At 35.7% G+C, this 18,504-nt stretch overlaps 1 protein-coding gene across 1 annotated transcript; it reads right to left on the bottom strand.

Annotated features, from left to right (window-relative positions):
* Positions 1–5,126: 5,126 nt before the first annotated feature.
* Positions 5,127–8,201, bottom strand: LOC106392868. Its single transcript, XM_048749022.1, has 2 exons — positions 7,284–8,201; positions 5,127–6,944 (listed from the first exon to the last, which is right to left on the bottom strand). Exons 1-2 carry the CDS (start codon positions 8,199–8,201, stop codon positions 5,127–5,129), a joined length of 2,736 nt encoding a protein of 911 aa, XP_048604979.1.
* Positions 8,202–18,504: the final 10,303 nt, after the last annotated feature.

Raw genomic sequence — 18,504 nt, 5'->3', positions numbered from 1 at the left:
CTAGTTCAATAGATAACATCCGTCATGTCTGATACACACAACCATGGAGAGGAGATCTCAGCTGACACTTACGCCAGACTTATGAGACATCAGTTCAATCTGGAGAGTCTTGGAAATAGATTGCAGAAGATAGAAGATGCAACTACAATAATGAAGGACAAATGGCGTAGAGGAGATGAAGCAATCATAGACTTCACTGGTACATGGTTCAACAAGCGCAAGGAAGATATGGAGACTTGTTTCCCAACAAGTGCCAACTTTCAACATCACTAGCCCAATCACCTCCAAAGTCAAGCTAAATGACTATAACAAAGCGCTGAGTAGGAGGCAACCCACTATTAGGTAATATTTATTTAGTTTTTATTAATATATTATTTATGTTGGCTTTTATTTATTGCAGGTCATATAAAAAAAGAAAAAACAGATCCGAGTAGACGATTGCCCTTAGTATCGACCGATGAGACACTAAAGATATCGATCGACAGGACAGCACCTGCATCGACCGACACCAACATCCTTACATCGATCGACATCCATTCCGGTCTGGTATATCGTTCTAACTCGTTACATTGAGTACTTATGATTTATTATCACCATAACTCCTACTGAATTTACACTGGGGACAGTGTAGTTTAAGTCTGGAGGAGGTTTACTGATATTAGTTTATTAATGAATTATAAAAATATATTTTCAAACATAAAGTTTTTATTGAGTCAAGAAGGGTAATGAACTTATTAGATTTTTGCTTGTTATCTAACCACTCTTTAGCACCATTCTAGATTTACTGATTGCAGATAGTACTAAAGATACTAAAGTGGATCAACCTATCAACTATGTTACACTTGGTAAGATTGTTTGAAGGAACCAAAGCTTACCTCCAACTCTAAACTTGACACAACTGCTTGTCTTGGGGCTTGGTATACATGGGATCATATTCTTCAAACAAGTCAGGAAGGTAAAGCCTTGTGTAGATAGATTTATCACCCTCTCTGTCTTTCTATTTTCGAAATATAAATATAAAAAAAATTATATATATTTATATAGTAGAGATTTATTTAGGAAGGAATTCGAACAGGGCTTGATGGCTACAACCATTAAGGTTTGCTTCATATGAATCTTATAGGTAAAGGATTAGAACATGACTTGGTGGCTACAACCATTAAGGCTTGCTTCACAAATAATCCTAGGATATAGGTCAAAAAGAAGTGAACAGGACTTGGTGGCAACCACCATTAAGGCTTGATTCATGGAAGGATGTCCAATCTTGGTCAATGATCTTGAAAATATAAGCAGACTTTGATTAGGAGAGAAATTAGTAGAGAGAGAGGATATGAACTAATGTTTACCTGCAGGTCCAGATACTTGTTTGAAATTCCTTGCATCCTGTGATCGATACTCCCAAGGTAAAGCATACACTTTTATTTATGCTAAGAAATGGGGTTGGTAAAGGGAAATGTCAGACCAGATTTGCTAAGTTGTTGGCTAGATGAATTTGGTTGCTAAGCTATGATATGGTATAATGTGCTTCTGTGATTAGGACTTTTTAGATGTGGATTGCAATATTGTAGAAGTGATGATTCTAAGTTTTAAATCATGTGAGTCCCTGCTGTTTTCAAACCTCTTTCAGAGAGACTGCCTGTTTGTTTTACTTGAGGACAAGCAAAATGGTAAGTCTGGGGGAGTTGATAGACCATGGATTTGACCCATTTTCATCCATGGTTTATAGGTGTTTTACTATCTATTATTATATTATAGAGTCTATTTATTATATTTATAAGATCAGGAGTGATTTGGAGATAAGTGATGTTTTGGAGCATTTTGGAGATATTTGGAGCTAGCACCCGAGATGACCATCGAGCTCGACCATCGGTCGATATTGGAGGAGGAATATCGATCGATGTTCACACTTGAACATCGATCGATAGCGAAGCGCGCAGAAAGCCCGTTTGGTCACAGCCAACTTGAAGCCCAAGTCTTCACCAATTTACAAGATTGCCCCTGACGAGTTTTAACCTAATTATATAAACTTTGCCACCATGTTAGAGGCAAAGTGTGTTTTTCTGTGTTTTTAGTTTTATTACTTTCAGCAAAAGGTTTTAGGATTGTGATAGATTGGAGAGAAGATCCAAAGTTATAATTTGTGATTGAAACTCCATTAATATATATTTTACTATTCTATGAAGTTTTCTAACCTAATTGCTTTCATGAATTGCTTGGCCATGTCTGAGTAGTTCCACTGTTAGATTTAGGGTTTAAATAGGTTATGAGGGATTAGCCCCAACTATAGATTGCTGAGTTGTGGTAATTGTCATTAGGATTGTTCATTAATGTTTGTTTCTAGATTTTCTACCTAGAACTTGCCCTAGGATTGATAGATAAAAGCGAGAGCTTCATTCTCATCCTGAAAACATTCTAACTGAGCTAATTTTCTTGCTTAGAGTAAGGCGAGAGCTGATCTAGTGAGCTTAGTAAGCTTCATTCAACCCGCGCATAAAGCTTAACTAGAAGCGCGTCGATCGATATTCATATTGGATAATCAATCGACAGAGCGAAAGGTGTATTGATCGATATCCCTATAGGATTATCGATCGACACTGCTATTGATTGAACACATTTGATTGGTTCATTAGATCTAGTTAATAGACGAGTTTAAACATGGGATAGCTGATGGACTTGTTGAATTGACAGTTGAGCTTTACATTATCATGCATGCAACTCATTAGGCATCTGTAGGATTATAATTCCAAGTTTCCTGAATAGAAACCCTAAGTCTAGCTATTTCTTTTTAAGCAACAAAACCTCAACCAATCAATCGAGCAATTACTTGCTCAACCAAAACTGCAAATTTACAGTTTAAACCTTAAAAACTTCCTACTTAACAAATCATATTAGATCCATTAGGTTCCCTAGCTCCCTGTGAATTCGATCCCTAAGTAATACAACTCGACCTCTTATTTCAGAGAGTATAAATCACTCCTTAGGGTAATTTGAGTGATATCAGTTGTCAATAGGACACTCTCTACGCTTCTTAGGTCCACTATTGGGAAGAATATGAAGAACTGGGTGGACTGCATTCTCTTCATAGAGTTTGCATACAACCGGACTCAGCACTCAGCTACTAAGATGTCACCATTTGAAGCTGCTTATGGTTTCAATCCGACCACTCCTTTGGATCTTAAACCCTTACCTCCAATAGAAATTGTCAGTTTAACTGGTGAAGCTAAGGCTGCTTATAGGAGCTCCATTAGAAGGTTAAAGAGAACTTGGAGAGGAGGACTGAGTAGTATACTAAACATGCCAACAAGGACCGCAAGGAAGTTATATTTGAGCCGGGAGAGGGGGTTTGGTTACACAAGAGGCAAGAAAGGTTTCCTAACCAGAGAAGCTCCAAGCTGAAGCCAAGAGGAGATGGTCCCTTTCAAGTTGTTGAGAGGATCAACAACAATGCCTACCGTCTTGACCTGCTACGTGAGTTGAATGTGTCTTCAACCTTCAATGTTACTGATCTATCTCCTTGTTTTGCAGATGAACCAGTTTTGAGGTCAAAACATTTTGAAGAGGGAGGGAATGATGAGCGCATTCAGCCAGAGCTTGAACCAGACCTAACTGAGCCTGAGATTTAAGCCATGATCAGCAAGCTAACCAAACCAGAGACAGAGAAGTGCCAGTACCAACCGTATTCAAGGGAGCTATGACTAGACCAAGAGCTAAGATACTTCAACATAAGTTTGATGAGAGCATGATACTTGCTTCTGATCTTGGACAGGTTAAAACAACTGATGAAGCTGCTAAATATAAATTCGAGAAAGATGCTTTGAAGATTGAAGAATCAAGCTTGAAGAATGATGAACCGGCTGAGAAGACTAAAGCCTCAAGTGAAGATCTGTGGCCACTCATTCCGAATCAAGCCCACAGCAACTTGATGGTCATTACCATAGAAGATCAGCTCGTCTAGCAAGACTTCAAGGCCAATCAAACCAGCCAAAAAGGTAAGTAAGGTAAGCATTTGAATTCAAGATTACTCTAATGGTTTGATTGTTTGTTTTGCAGCTTGTTTCCTTTTGTTTTCTTATTTTCGAATTTCTAGTTCGCTTACATACCTAATAGGGTTTACATTTCAGTCCATACTTATGTATTATTTGCTTCAAAGTCCCTCGAAGGAAACCACTGCATTGGACGTCTATATAAGTCCCTTATAAGCAGTCTGTATTTTTTTTACGCATGATATAAAACAAGCACTTTTCTTCTAGAGAAAACAATAGAGCTCTTAGTCAAGATCTCGCCTCTCTTCTGCCTTGTGAGACCAGTACCTCCACGGTTTTAGAGATCCTTTGTGTTTTATTACGAGTTTATCCATCCCTCGTGTGGTGCACATCAACCCATCCATCCGTTCTTGTCCAGATCCTTTTGGTTGATTAGATCAGTCAACTGGATCACCCTTGTGTTTGATCGGCTCCTTCTCTCTTGGATAAGGAATTGTCAGCCTAGGCTTGTATCACTTATTTAGGAGCCACGTCATTTCAAAGCCGAACCTATTTAGACGTAATTTAGTTTTAAGATCTAATACGATATTCCAATCTAAATATGTGAATCGGTGAATATATGTTAGTTTGTTAGTTATATATATTATAACGCTTTCTAAAAAGAATTAGTTATGGAAATTTTAATTAAATTAAAAATGTTTTACTGACAGTAATTACAAACTATAAATTTCTAAATAATAAAATAATTTTATAATTTTATAATTATTAATAAAATTTAATTCTAAATTTATATTAAAATATCTCGTTGTATAAACTTTATTTTAATATTTCTAGTGACAAATACTATCAAATTTTTATTTATTTATAATCTATATAGTCTATCAAATTTTAATATATCAAAAATACTATCAAATTTTAATCTATGTATTCTCCTATATATGGAATAATATATTTTTTAAATAATATCAAGGAATATTCTACTGAAAGCATCTATGTCGAAATCTTATTATTATTATTATTTTTTTTTTTTTTTAACGTCAAACGGTCATTCTATTACTCAGGCTTGAGGTGGTCTGGGTAACCAGAACGGAATAGAACAACCAATGAAAAGTAACTCCCTATGGAAGGATCTAGCAGTCTTAGCTAAAAATCTGAAAATTGATTCTGCGTTCGTGGGACATGAGTAATGCTGAACTCCGGGAAGCATATCCGCAACGTCTCGATCTTCTCCAATTCTGTCGCAAAGCTTGGCCAAGCATGAGGTTCCTCTAGCATAGCAATCAGGTCCTTACAATCCGTCCCAAAGCTCTGACATGTTGAGTGCTGAAGCATATTCTCCATTGCCCACTGTAGTGCTTCAACTTCCGAGTGCAAGGCCGATTCACGTCGAGTAATATTTTTTAACCCCATAAGCTGAGCCTTCCCCCTACTGTCCATCCACACCCATCCACATCCACTAAAGTTGGCCGATGCTATCCAAGATCCATCTAACAGGCATATGTTGCCCAAGCTTATGACTTGGGGGATCACCATATTGTTTCCTTGTGGCACTGGTTGTATCACTTCATTCGCCTCAAACCAGGCTCGACATTCACTCTCTGCATATCGAACTAACTCCAAAGGATCTCTATCTATCCCCCTGAATAGTTTTTCATTCCTAGCCTTCCATATATACCAAATTATCCAGGGATAAGGATCCCTGTCTTGTTCCGGCTCAATAATAGAGTTTTTCCTCCAAAATAGATAATCCATGTTCGTGTAGATGCTTGATACTGGAAATACCTCTGGGCCTGTTGGGGTTGCTGATAGGCTCCAAACTTGTAGCGCTGGCGGGCATTCAAAGATGGCATGAGTTACAGATTCTTCTAATTCTCCACACCTCGGGCAGTAATTATCACATCTCATATTGCGTCTTGCTAAATTCCTTGTTACTGCCACGTGCCCAGTCAACAACTGCCATATAAGATGACGTATCTTCGTAGGCGCCTTCAGCTTCCAAGCAAAAGCTTGAAGATTGGTGATACTTGGCTCCAAAACCTCCTGTTCCTCCTCCACCTTTAATAAGTTCCGTGCCACCCAATATCCAGATTTAACTGTGTATTGTCCGTTTCTTGTGTAGCTCCAACAGAAGGAGTCACGGCAATGAGATGAGCTTATGGCTAAACTCCTTATAAGCTGTATATCGTCCATGTTGACATAGCTCTCCAAAAGCCGAACATCCCATTCCTTCGATGTCTGATTAATGAGATCGCTAACTCTCATGTTGGGGTGCATAACAGGCGCAACAGGAGCCGCCGGTCTTGATGGGATCGTTGGGATCCACGGATCCTCCCACACCTTAACATCATATCCTGAGTGAATCTTCAGTCTGATTCCCAGTAGTAGCAACTTCCTTGCAGCAGAGATGCTATTCCAAACATACGATGGGTTATTGGTAGAGTTTACTCTCAGCGGAGAACTTAATCTGTAGTATCTTCCCCTCAAGACCCGGGCAACCAATGAATCTGGGAACTGAACCAACCTCCATAATTGTTTTGCCAACAATGCCAGATTAAACTCATGGATCATACGAAACCCAATCCCACCTTCCTCTCTTGGTGCACACACCTTTTCCCATTTCGCCCAGTGTATTCCTCTCTTTGGGGGATTCGAGCTCCACCAGAAGCGTGCAATGGCACTAGCTAAGTTTTCACATATCTCCAAAGGGAGCAGGAAAGTAGACATTACATAAGTCGGGAGAGCTAACAAAATCGATTTTATCAATACTTCCTTTCCTCCTTTTGAAAGCCACCTACCCGTCCATCCATTTACCCTGTGCATTAACTTATCCTTAAGGAAAGCAAACAATTTGCACTTGGAGCCGCTTATGTCTTCTGGAATACCCAAGTAGGTTCCCATCCCTCCTTCATTTTGTATTCCCAGTGCATCTTTGACCTCTTGTCTGGTAGTTGCATTAACTCGCTTACCAAAGAATAAGGACGATTTATCAAAGTTGATACACTGGCCAGATGCTTTACCATATATCCTAACTACTTTCATTACTTCTTCACATTCACGGGGCTCCGCCTTACAAAAGAAAAGGCTATCATCAGCAAAGAGAAGGTGGGATACCGAGGGGCACGCACGTGTGACACGCATCCCCGTTATCTTCCCTTGATTCTCTGCATGATTGAGAAGGCTAGCGAGCGCTTCCGTGCATAGAATAAAAATGAAAGGAGACAAAGGATCTCCTTGTCTTAGGCCCCTACCAGGCATAATATTTCCTCTTGGCTGGCCATTTATAAGCACCTTGTATTTTACCGACGTAATGCATCTCATTATCCAGGTTATCCAAATCTCTGAGAAGCCCATTTTACGCATGACAGCTTCAATAAACGACCACTCCATTCTATCATACGCTTTGCTCATGTCCGTCTTAATGGCCATCCTTTTACTGCGTCCACTTGGCTTGGTTCTCAATGCGTGAAACATTTCTTGAGCAATCATAATGTTGTCTGAGATCTGCCTCCCAGCAACAAAGGCTGACTGGGTTTCCGAAATCAATCCTGGTAGCATTTTCTTTAATCTCTGGCATAAGACCTTCGAGATTATCTTATAGCTGACATTACACAGACTTATGGGTCGGAACTGAGCCATATCATTAGGCTTGGTCGTTTTCGGGATGAGACATATATTCGTATCATTTAATCTATTCACCACTGTTCCCTCGACAAGGAATTTATTGACCATAAGAGTCAAATCCTCCTTTACAATATCCCAAAATTTCTGATAGAATAGCGCAGTCATCCCATCTGGGCCTGGGGCCTTTTCTGGGTGCATAGCAAAAAGTGCTAATTTGACCTCCCATTCCGTTACCGGAGCTGTAAGGCTTTCATTCATTGCCCCAGTGATTGTCGTAGGAACTTGAGTTAGTGCCTCTCCAATGTGCTCAGGATTAGACGATTCAAAGATCTGTCTAAAATAGCTAGTAGCAATGGCCACTAATCCTTCTTCATCCTCAACTATATTCCCATTTCCATCTTGGAGCTGCGTAATTTTATTCCTTGCTCTCCTCTGCTTCGTTAAGGCATGAAAAATTTTTGTATTTCTATCCCCCTCTCTCAGCCAGAACACCCGACTCTTCTGCTTCCAGAACATCTCTTCGGCCTTAAGAGCCTCAGAGAGTTCCTTCAAAGCCGCTGCAATTTCCTCAGTTGTGGCATTGTTATCCGCATACATGGCCTCCACTTTTTCTTTAAGCTCCTCCACTAATTTCTCAGAACTAATATTATGTTGTCTCCTCCATTCTCCCAGAGCCTTTCGACAGCTTGAAATATGTTCCATAATAGACGCATCTGGAAGGAGATCAGGCGATTTGACTTCTTAGAATAATAAATTCTTATATGTGGTAAAATAACTAAATAGCTTTATAGGTGTTGATAAATATACAACTGAATCTATGTGAATATTTATAATTTAAGTTTTATAAATTAAAAATATAGAATACCTCAAAGAGATTGCAATGTCAATTTTATTGAATTTTTTTATTTAATTCGTGCTTGTGTAAACTTTTTTATAATTAATTAACTACTAAAGTGCATTTACTAAGTGGATAACGATTATCTTAAAGAAAATATGTCTTCTCACAAGGTTAAAATGTGTTATAACTTTTCAAAGGAGTTATGTATATTGCAATATTAGTATATGAAAAATATATTGTGTATAATAATTAGTATGAAAAAGTTGAATAAGTATATTTTAAAATGTGATGCACTAAAACAAGCGTCACAAACTATAACATGATGTTCTAAAATCACATTGATCCCGTAAATATAGCCAAAGAAATGTGATATATAGGACATAAATGTAAATGATATAGTCTTAAAACGGGTTACAATCTGAAAAATACAAATAAAGCTTAGCAGTATATAAAAAAACTAAAATATGTAGTTGTAAAAAATTAATATTACTAATTTTAATATTTTTTTCTCATCTAAATTTCAATTATTTTAATTTAAAACAAATAAAATAAATTTTATAACTTCAAAAATATACAAATAATATTTGGAATTTTAATTTTTTCGTTTAAAAAAAATTTTCAAACAAAAAATAATCTCGCGCTTATAAAGCGCCGATCAAAATCTAGTGTATAATATTAAAACATAATATTTTTTGGTGGTCCCTTGTGTTTTGCAAGTATTTACAGCCATGCCATTTCATTTAAATTAAAACATAACTAATATAGCTATTATACAGAAAAATCGGCAATGGAAATATTTAATACAAAATTTGTACCTATGTTTATTTTATTAAGAGATTACAAAGTAGTAAATGAAAATACAAAAGCTTGCAAATCAATCCCTAATAATTACGAGGTGCATACCAATACTTAAACCTATTCGTATCCATACTTATCATTCAAAACTTATAGTTTGCACAAAAAAAAATCAAAGAGTACATTTAAACTACTTGAATTACCATATTTTTATTGACCTTTGTGAACAAACTCTTACACGTTACAACTGACAATCCTCTAAAACATATTTTAATAACAATTTGAATCTATTATTTATATTATTAATAGCAGTTTTTGGTGTCAATATTTCAGATAATGTAAAAAACCAATAATATAGGCAGAACATATTTCTTTAACGTCTTCAATTAAAAGATGAAATCATGAGAAAAGTAGCAACATGAACAAACACGGTAACAAAAAGAAACAAAGCAACAAGCTCAACCTTAAAAAGATCTACGAGCTGATTGACACTGCTTCTCTTAATATTCTTTGATGCAACCAAGCTGGTCCTCCTAGAGCCAAATAATATTGGAAATGACCATCACGAAGGACGCTCTTCGCAATCTCTCTCGCTATCTGATTTGAAGATGATGATTCTGCTTCAAAGGCCACCGAGCGAAACCTAGCACAAAGACTGCTTATCTTTTGAAGCATAACTCTAAACAAAGGCCATTCATTAGGCTTCTTCACAGCCTCGATGATATCTTTGAAATCTGAGCTAACTACAATCTCTTGATAGCCTAGATTCTCCATACTCTGTAGCGCCCTAACAAGGCATCAAAATTCAGATGTTACTCTGTTCGGTGAGAAAGTGAGCGCATCTCTAGCATGGTGGAGAACATTGCCACTCGGGTCACGTATAATATAAGCCACTGCACTATGAAGCTCTGCGTTCCTCCAATTGGAATGTATGTTACATTTCACATAACCTGATAACGGAGGCCTCCACTTCTTCGCTTCTTCATTCAGGCCATGTACGGTCTGAGGAACTTGTTGCTGGGTATTTAACTCAGACCAGATACTAGCTTCCTCAATCGCCTTGGGTACTTGTATGGTAATTGATTCCTGCGTATCAGCATACAGGATCATATTTCTGTTTTTTTCAAACAGTCCAAAGTATCCATGAGATCGCTTTCCTTTGTGTTAAAGGAATCGTCTCCTCTGACATCAACTAGAGATAGGTAGTTAATAAGTCTGACAAAGAAATGTGCTGCTGAAAATGGATAGGCTGGAAACTGGCGATGTTCCATGCTTCTTGAGCCATTGTAAAGTTAAAGAGCACATGCTCAATGGATTCACCTGCAGACTTGCAAATTCTGCAACATGTATCTAGCTCTAGACCTTGGGTGTTTAGCCTGTTTGCCACAGCCAACGCACCAGACGCCGCTCTTCATAGAAAGCTGTGAATCTTTGGGATAGTGGGAACTTTCAAAATGAGGCTCTTTAATTCCAGTACACCTGGAGAATTCTTTAAACTTTGTTGCCAAGGCATAGCCACTTTTCACCGTATAAGAGCCTTTTGGAGAGTATGCCCATATATCTCCATCAGGGACATTGCTAACCTGCATATGGAGAATCCGAGTGACTTCATTCTCGGGAAATAGTTGTTGAAGTTCAATCACATCCCATTGCCCGTTAGTCCCCAACAACGATGACACACACAGGTTAACATCAAGCTCTCTCTCTTTATTGATCGGTCTTCTAGGGTAGTCGTCCATGATCGAGCTCTGAGACCAGATGTACGTTGAACTTCCATTACCAATAGACCTAACAAGACCTCGGCTTAACAATTCTCTCCCAAACGAGACTGCTTCTCCAAGCATAGGAGGGTATAAAACCCTTTCAGCAGTTCATGAACCCTGAAGATGCAAAGTATCTTCCTTTGTAAATCCTGGCGAGTAGACTATTTGGATCATTTTAGTATTCTCCAAGCTTGTTTGGCAAGTAAGGCTTGATTGAAATCCTCGATGTCTCGAAACTACAGTCCTCCATTCTCCTTGGAGATACACATCTTTTTCCAAGAAATCCAATGGATCTTTTTCTTCTCATCATTATCATCCCACCAAAGCTTGCCATCGCACTCATAATCTTTTGACAATGGTGCTTTGTCAGTCTGAAACATGACATTGCATAGACCAGTAGCGCCATCGCTATAAACTTCAAAATGACTTCTTTGCCTCTGAAAGAGTGTTTCCTAGCAAACCATCCTTTGAGTCTCTTGCTCATCTTCTCTCCTATGAAAGCAAGTAATTGTTGCTTAGATCCACTGAAAAACTATGGGAGTCCAAGGTACTTGCCATCACCACCTTCCTTGTCAATATTAAGAAATTCAGCCAGGAGTCGTCTCATCACCGGGTCAATAATGGCTCCAAAAGAAATGGCTGACTTTTGAAAGTTGATCATCTGACCAGAGGAATCCTCATAGAGTTTCAAGCGACGACGGAACTCTGAACATTCGGACAACACTGTGCGACAAAAGAAGAAGCTGTCGTCTGCAAATAATAAATGTTGGACTACAGGGCAACCAGGTGCCAGCTTCATTCCTGAGATGGAACCATTCTGCTCTGCCTAACTCATTGTATGCACCAAAGCCTCAGCACACAAGAAGAAGAGGAAAGGAGAGAGCGGGTCTCCCTGCCTGATACCACGTTTCGGGATGAAATGACCATAAGATTGGCCATTGAGCAGCACTGAATAGGAGACCAATCGTACACATAGCATGATCCAAGATACACATTTAGGATGAAAACGCAGCTTGATGAAAAGAGATTCCAAGAAGTCCCATTCCACTCTATCATATGCCTTGAACATATCTGTTTTGATAGCAATGAAATCTGATTTGCACGATGGATTCGTCCTCAGGGCGTGGACCATCTCATGTGCAATCAAAAGGTTATCGGATATCAACCTTCCTTCAACAAAAGCACCTTGTGTTGGGGAGACTATGTGTGAAAGAACAAATTTCAATCGCTCACATAAGACTTTGGAGACAATCTTGTATACAACTGAGAAAAGACTGATTGGCCTTAGATCTTTCATCTGATTCGGGTTCTGAACTTTGGGCAGCAGACATAACTCAGTGAAGTTCTAGTCAGGAGAGAGATGACCGCATTCAAAAAACATTCGCACTTCCTCAGTAACTTGATGACCAACTATGTTCCAAAAATTTTGGAAGAAAAGTCCTGTCATACCTTCAACACCCAGGGTGCTATCGCTCTTGATAGCCTTTACTGCCCGCTTGATCTCTGTATCTGAAATATGTTTAATCAAGTCTCTATTCATGCGCTCTGTAACTCTTGGAATCATGCCCTCAAGCAACTCAGACGCATCTGCTGCTCCATTTGAGTGAGAGAGATGCTTAAAATAAGCAACTGCCACCTCTCCCATCGCATCTTCTATAAAATTCTCAACGCCTGCATTATCAATGAGAGAGTGGTTCTTATTCTTCATTTTTCTCAACTCCACCCAGCCATGGAACACCTTTGTGTTCTTGTCACCAACTTTCAACCATGAATTCTTACATTTTTGTTTCCAGTAGGCCTCTTCCTCATCATAAGCCTTTTCTAACTCCAACCGTAGAGATGGGAGAATAGCAAGATTAGGAGATCATTTGCTTTCTTCCCCTTCAAGTTCTCGCCTCAGCCTCTTAATGTTGACACTGGAGTTCACATTAGCGTGTATTTTCCACTTACAAAGCTCCTGTCTGCAAGCTTTAATTCTCTCCGAGACCGAACCTTGGCCAAAGGCAAAACTACTGCACCAGCCTCGACATATAACCTCTACCACCTCTAAATTATAATATATTTAATTAAAATATTTTATTTTTATTTTGAATATTTGGGCATCCGTTCGGCTCTGGTTCAATTTTGGTTTTCCGGGTTAGAAAAATAGGAACCGTTTGAGTTTCTGTAGATTTTCTTCGGTTTTGGTTTTGATTTTTGGTATGTTTTTCGGGTTTCAGATAATTTTACAACACCAGTTATGCTTCTTCATAAATCACAATATCACATCCCTTGTAAATTAATCATGGAGCATTATAACATGTTTTTGTAGCCGTGTGTCATCACTAGGATGATTCTTTGAAAACTTAGAAAAGTAAGTTGTTTCATACGAATATATATTATACTTTTTATTAAACTTACTATCTAATTGATTATTAGTGTACCAAATAATATTCTTAATTCTTTCCACAATTAAAAACTACAGAATTATCTAATATGGTTAACATATATATATGACAATTAATGATTAGGGCTTTTTGCAAAATTGACCTAGAACTCAAAGTCAAACACAAAACTAACATCCCTTTTTTTTGGAAATTAGTTTTGCCATATTCACCTCACAAGTTCATATAATTCACGAAAATACCATCAAATTATTTTATTTATTTTTTTTCGAAAATGACATTTTTACTTTCGAAAATGACATTTTTACTCTCTCACCCTCGTCATCTTCAAGTAATTACAAGATTGTCATTGTCATCAATACCCCAACCACCATGAACAACCAATTTGAAGCTCTTAATGCTCCCAAAATCGATTTACCCTTCTTCTTTCTCCATTCTTATGAACTAAACACAACATCTCTCTCACTTTCTCTCCACATTCAGCTAAAAAATCCAAGATTTTGATTCTACATTTTTTATGGTTCATAGAGTCATAGAAGCTAACGATTCTGGGTGTGTCACTTTCGTTTGAGATTCTGTGTGCTTGGAGAAGCCTTATGTGTGCTAAGGAAGTTATCTCACCAATTTAAGGTATGAAATAGAGTTTTTTTCCAAATCTGTTCGTCCAGACGACTTCCCAGGTAAGTCTTCTGGCTGTAGACGACTTACCTGGAAGTCGTCTGGTCAATGCAGAGGTTATTTTTGTAATTGACTTTGAAATCTGTTTTCTGAGACGACTGAAAGTTAAGTCGTCTGCTTTTGTTTGGTTACCAAAAAATCTCCAAAGAACCTAGACGACTTACATGTAAGTCGTCATAGGTTAGTTTTGCATTTAACTGGATTTTGTAGGAATTTTTACTTTCCTTGACGACTTATTTTTCACTCGTCTAGTGGAAAATTGAAATATCAATATTTTATTAAAGCCCGACGACTTACATGTAAGTCGTCGTAGGTTAGTTTTGCCATTGAAAAAAAAACTTCAATATTTAATTATACCCAGACAACTTACAATTAAGTCGTCTACCCGACGACTTACATGTAAGTCGTCCAGAATTTTATTCCGAGATTCTGGTCAAACCTCGTAAATCCTGGACGACTTACATGTAAGTTGTCGGACGGACGACTGAATTGTAAGTCGTCTATATATAATTAAATATTGGAGTTTTTTTTTCAATTGCAAAACTAACCTATGACGACTTAATTGTAAGTCGTCGAGTTTTAATAAAATAATGATATTTCAATTTTTCACCAGGCGACTGAAATGTAAGTCGTCCAGGAAAGTCAAACTTCTGAAATAATCCAGTCAAATGCAAAACTAACCTATGACGACTGAAATGTAAGTCGTCTAGCTTTTTTGGAGTTTTTTTTTAACCAAACAAAAGTAGACGACTTATTTTTCAGTCGTCTCAGATAACAGATTTGTTTGTTTCCATCTCTTAAGTATTATTGTTATAGACACCAATGATGATTATTGTTATGAGTTGGAAGAAGGGTTAAAATGCTTCTTAAAATGTTATATCAATATGAGGCTACCAACATTCTTGTTTATTAAGATGAGAAGAAGGCCATTGGAGTTTATTATTGCATATGGGAGATCCAAAGATAAGAAAAAGCCTATTGAAGTATATTATTTCATTGATTTGTAAATATGTAAACACATTGTTAGCACATATATTACATCTTGAGAAACATTATTACTGATTTTACAAAAAATTCACAAATAAAAGAGTAGACATGCAAATCACAAAACAGACCACAAACAAAACTATTATAGATCATTCCTCTACAAAGACAAGCTTGGACTCCACTTGATATGGAAGAAGACTTCCTGGAAGTCGTCTAGCGCATTGTATTTTAGACGACTAACAGGTAAGTCGTCCCAGAAGTCTTCCAAATCTGAAAAACCTGCAAATCAAATCCAGATCTGAAAAACCTGCATATAAAAAAATGTTCAAATGGCTTAAAAACAGAGAAAATGAGTGGAAGATTAGATAAATATACATTTATAGAACACACAAAAATACATATCTAAAATTAATAGATCTACCTTTAAATGAGTGGAAGATGAGAGCCATCTGATTAAAAACCTGCAAAAAAAGATAGATTATTGAGAAAGACATGAGACAAAACTAAAAAATTCATATAAAGTTTGGTGTTTTCAAGTCAAAAAGATTAGAGTGGGTTTGAAGAGTTTTAGTTTGGAAAAAAAATAAGAACTTTATACAACAGAAAGTTACCAAATGAAAAAAAATCAGACATAAAAACTTACCAAAACGCTCAGATCTGTTATGAAAGGGAGAGACATGGGAGAAGACTCCGTCAGACGACTTTCAGGAAGTTCAGATGACCTCCTGGAAGTCGTCTGGCGTATTATATTTTAGACGACTAACAAGCAAGTCGTCTCAGACGTCTTCCAGATCTGAAAAACCTGCATATCCAAATCCAGATCTGAAAAACCTGCATATCCAAAAACGTTCAAATGGCTTAAAACAGAGAAAATTAGTGGAATATTAGATAAATCTACCATTATAGAACACACAAAAATACATATCTAAAATTGATTGATCTACCTTTAAATGAGTAGAAGATGAGAACCATCTGATTAAAAACATAGAAAAACAAGATAAATTATTGAGAAAGACATGAGACAAAAACAATAAATTGATATAAAGCTTAGTGTTTATAAGTTTAAAGAGATTAGAGAGAGGTTGAAGAGTTTTAGAATGATGAACATTACATTTTTGTTGCAGCCATTTGAGAGAATGAAAGAGAATGTGTAATTTTTTCTTTATATAGGGAGACAAAAAAATTAATTAGGTTAAATATTTTTGATTCATACGACTTCCTAGACGACTTACTTGTAAGTCACCCAGAAGAATTTAATATTTTTAGCGGGAAACTAAAATATTTTTAGCGGGAAACTAAAATAGAAGACTTCCTAGATGACTTACAAGTAAGTCGTCTGGTTTAAATTATTTAAGCGGGAAAATAATTTTTAAAAAAAATTTAGGCGGGAATATTTGGACGACTGAAATATAAGTCGTCTGGGTAAAATTATTCACCAGACGACTGAAATATAAGTCGTCCACACCCTAAACATAATCCCTAAACTTAATTATCTAATTAAACACTTCATAAAATCAAATCAAACTTGCAAAGTGTTTACTATACACAGAAATAAACACATGTAGGTGAAAATTAATTTTTGAAAAAAGCATTTCAGCTTTCCAAAATCTAACCCTAACAATATATACAATACTACAACATATGTTTGCCAAACCCCTAAACCAAAGAATATCATGATTCACTACTTCCACTCATCTATCTTGAAAACAAATCAATTTTGTTATATCTTAATTTATATCACTTAAAACTGTTTATAATTACATGATTTTTATTTTTCAATCATCAAAATATTTTTTACAAAATTTATAAATTATTTTTAAGATAAACTGGTACCAGACGACTTACAAGTAAGCAAGTCGTCCAGACTACTTACAAGTAAGTCGTCCAGACTACTTCCAACATCTCAGACGACTTAATGAGGCTATATTCATAAAAATGGCTTCTGTTTTTTTTGTTTGGTCACAAGGGGCTGGACTGTAATTTCACAAGGCTTTTAGGTTAGTTTTGCATTTGATTCAAGTTTGGGTATAAGTTTGGGGTTAAAATCAAGTTGTGGGTTTGTTTTGGCAAATTTCCCAAATGATTATGAATAATACATATTTGATAACAAGTTTTGTATCCTTATTTTTTTTGTTTAATTTTATATTATTAAAGAAATTAAACAATCACATTAAGGATATAATAAAAAAAATTAGATTTTTTCTTATATGTTAAATTTTTAATTTTATAAAACGACTATAAATTACGTAAAATTGTAAAAGTCACCAACTAAAAATTTTGTGATCAATGGTTTAATTTTTTTTTTGTTCAAGCAATAACCAAATGATCATAAATCGTATGAATATGAAGTCTTATTAATAGTTATTAATATATATATATATATATATTAATATCATTTAAATTAAATTATATACTATATAAAAATATATAAATATGTTGATTTCAAAATTTGCACTGAAAAATTATTGAGATCTTAATATTTTAATTTTGAAATTTCTATTGATAAATCTCACATTAAAAGCTTTGTGATTAACATTTTAAATTTTTATTACAGCAAATATTCAAATGTTAATAAAATCATATGTGTATGAAATGTCAATAATAAATATTTATATATATATATATATTAACGTCAATAATAAATATATGTCAATGTCACTAAAGTTTAATTATATACCATATAAAGTAAATAAAATTATTTTTTTATTTATTTACCAAAAAATGATTGTAAATAAACAAAATGTATTGGTTTTAATTTATGTGTTTACTCTAATGTATATACTTTTATGTACATAACTTATTTTTTAATTAAGTTGTTTCTAATATGTTATTTGATCCTGAGAATCCTAGAAATACACTTCTTCAAATTGAAGTGATTTTTAATATTAGAAGTACTATATATATATATATATTATTTTATTCAGATTAAACATTTTAGTCTTGATCTTTATTCCTAATTTTTTTAATGAAATATCATGAGAGGATTCCAATCACTTCTTTTTGAGTTTGTTTGAAAAATGAGAGATTTGATCATTCGTATAATATTTGCTTCTCCCTAATACCCCATCTAGCTATTATAATTGTAAGTTTTCTGGTTTACCATTTAATATCAAACAGTTCTTACTTTATACATAGTTACATATACTAGAATGGTAAAGTATTATATATTTTTTTTATCGGTATACTCTTAAGTAATTAAACCTCAAAAGCGTAGGTTCATAAAACAAGTAATTTGTTTTGTTGTTCTACTATTAAATGATTTTTAGACCGAACTGGTGAATATATAGTAGATAGACATTTATATTTCGAGTCTGCACTTATATTCTATATCAACTTGGTATATTAAACATGAACACTAACCTTTGAATAGATTTTTCCGGTGATTTTCTTCAAAATTTTGATTCTTAGTTATGTATCTGTGGAACTAATTTTTACAGATGTTCATCTTTTTAAAC

The sequence above is a fragment of the Brassica napus genome, chromosome C2 (assembly GCF_020379485.1).
Source record: "Brassica napus cultivar Da-Ae chromosome C2, Da-Ae, whole genome shotgun sequence".
NCBI lineage: Eukaryota > Viridiplantae > Streptophyta > Magnoliopsida > Brassicales > Brassicaceae > Brassica > Brassica napus.
Note: the sequence above shows the minus strand (reverse complement) of the source record. Positions and strands in the feature narration are given on the sequence as shown.

Coding starts and splice junctions, on each gene's coding strand:
- LOC106392868 (XM_048749022.1), bottom strand. CDS start 8,201: ATGTATGCGGATAACAATGCCACAACTGAGGAAATTGCAGCGGCTTTG. Junction 6,945..7,283: donor TAATGAGATGCATTACGTCG/GTAAAATACAAG, acceptor TTCTTTGGTAAG/CGAGTTAATGCAACTACCAG.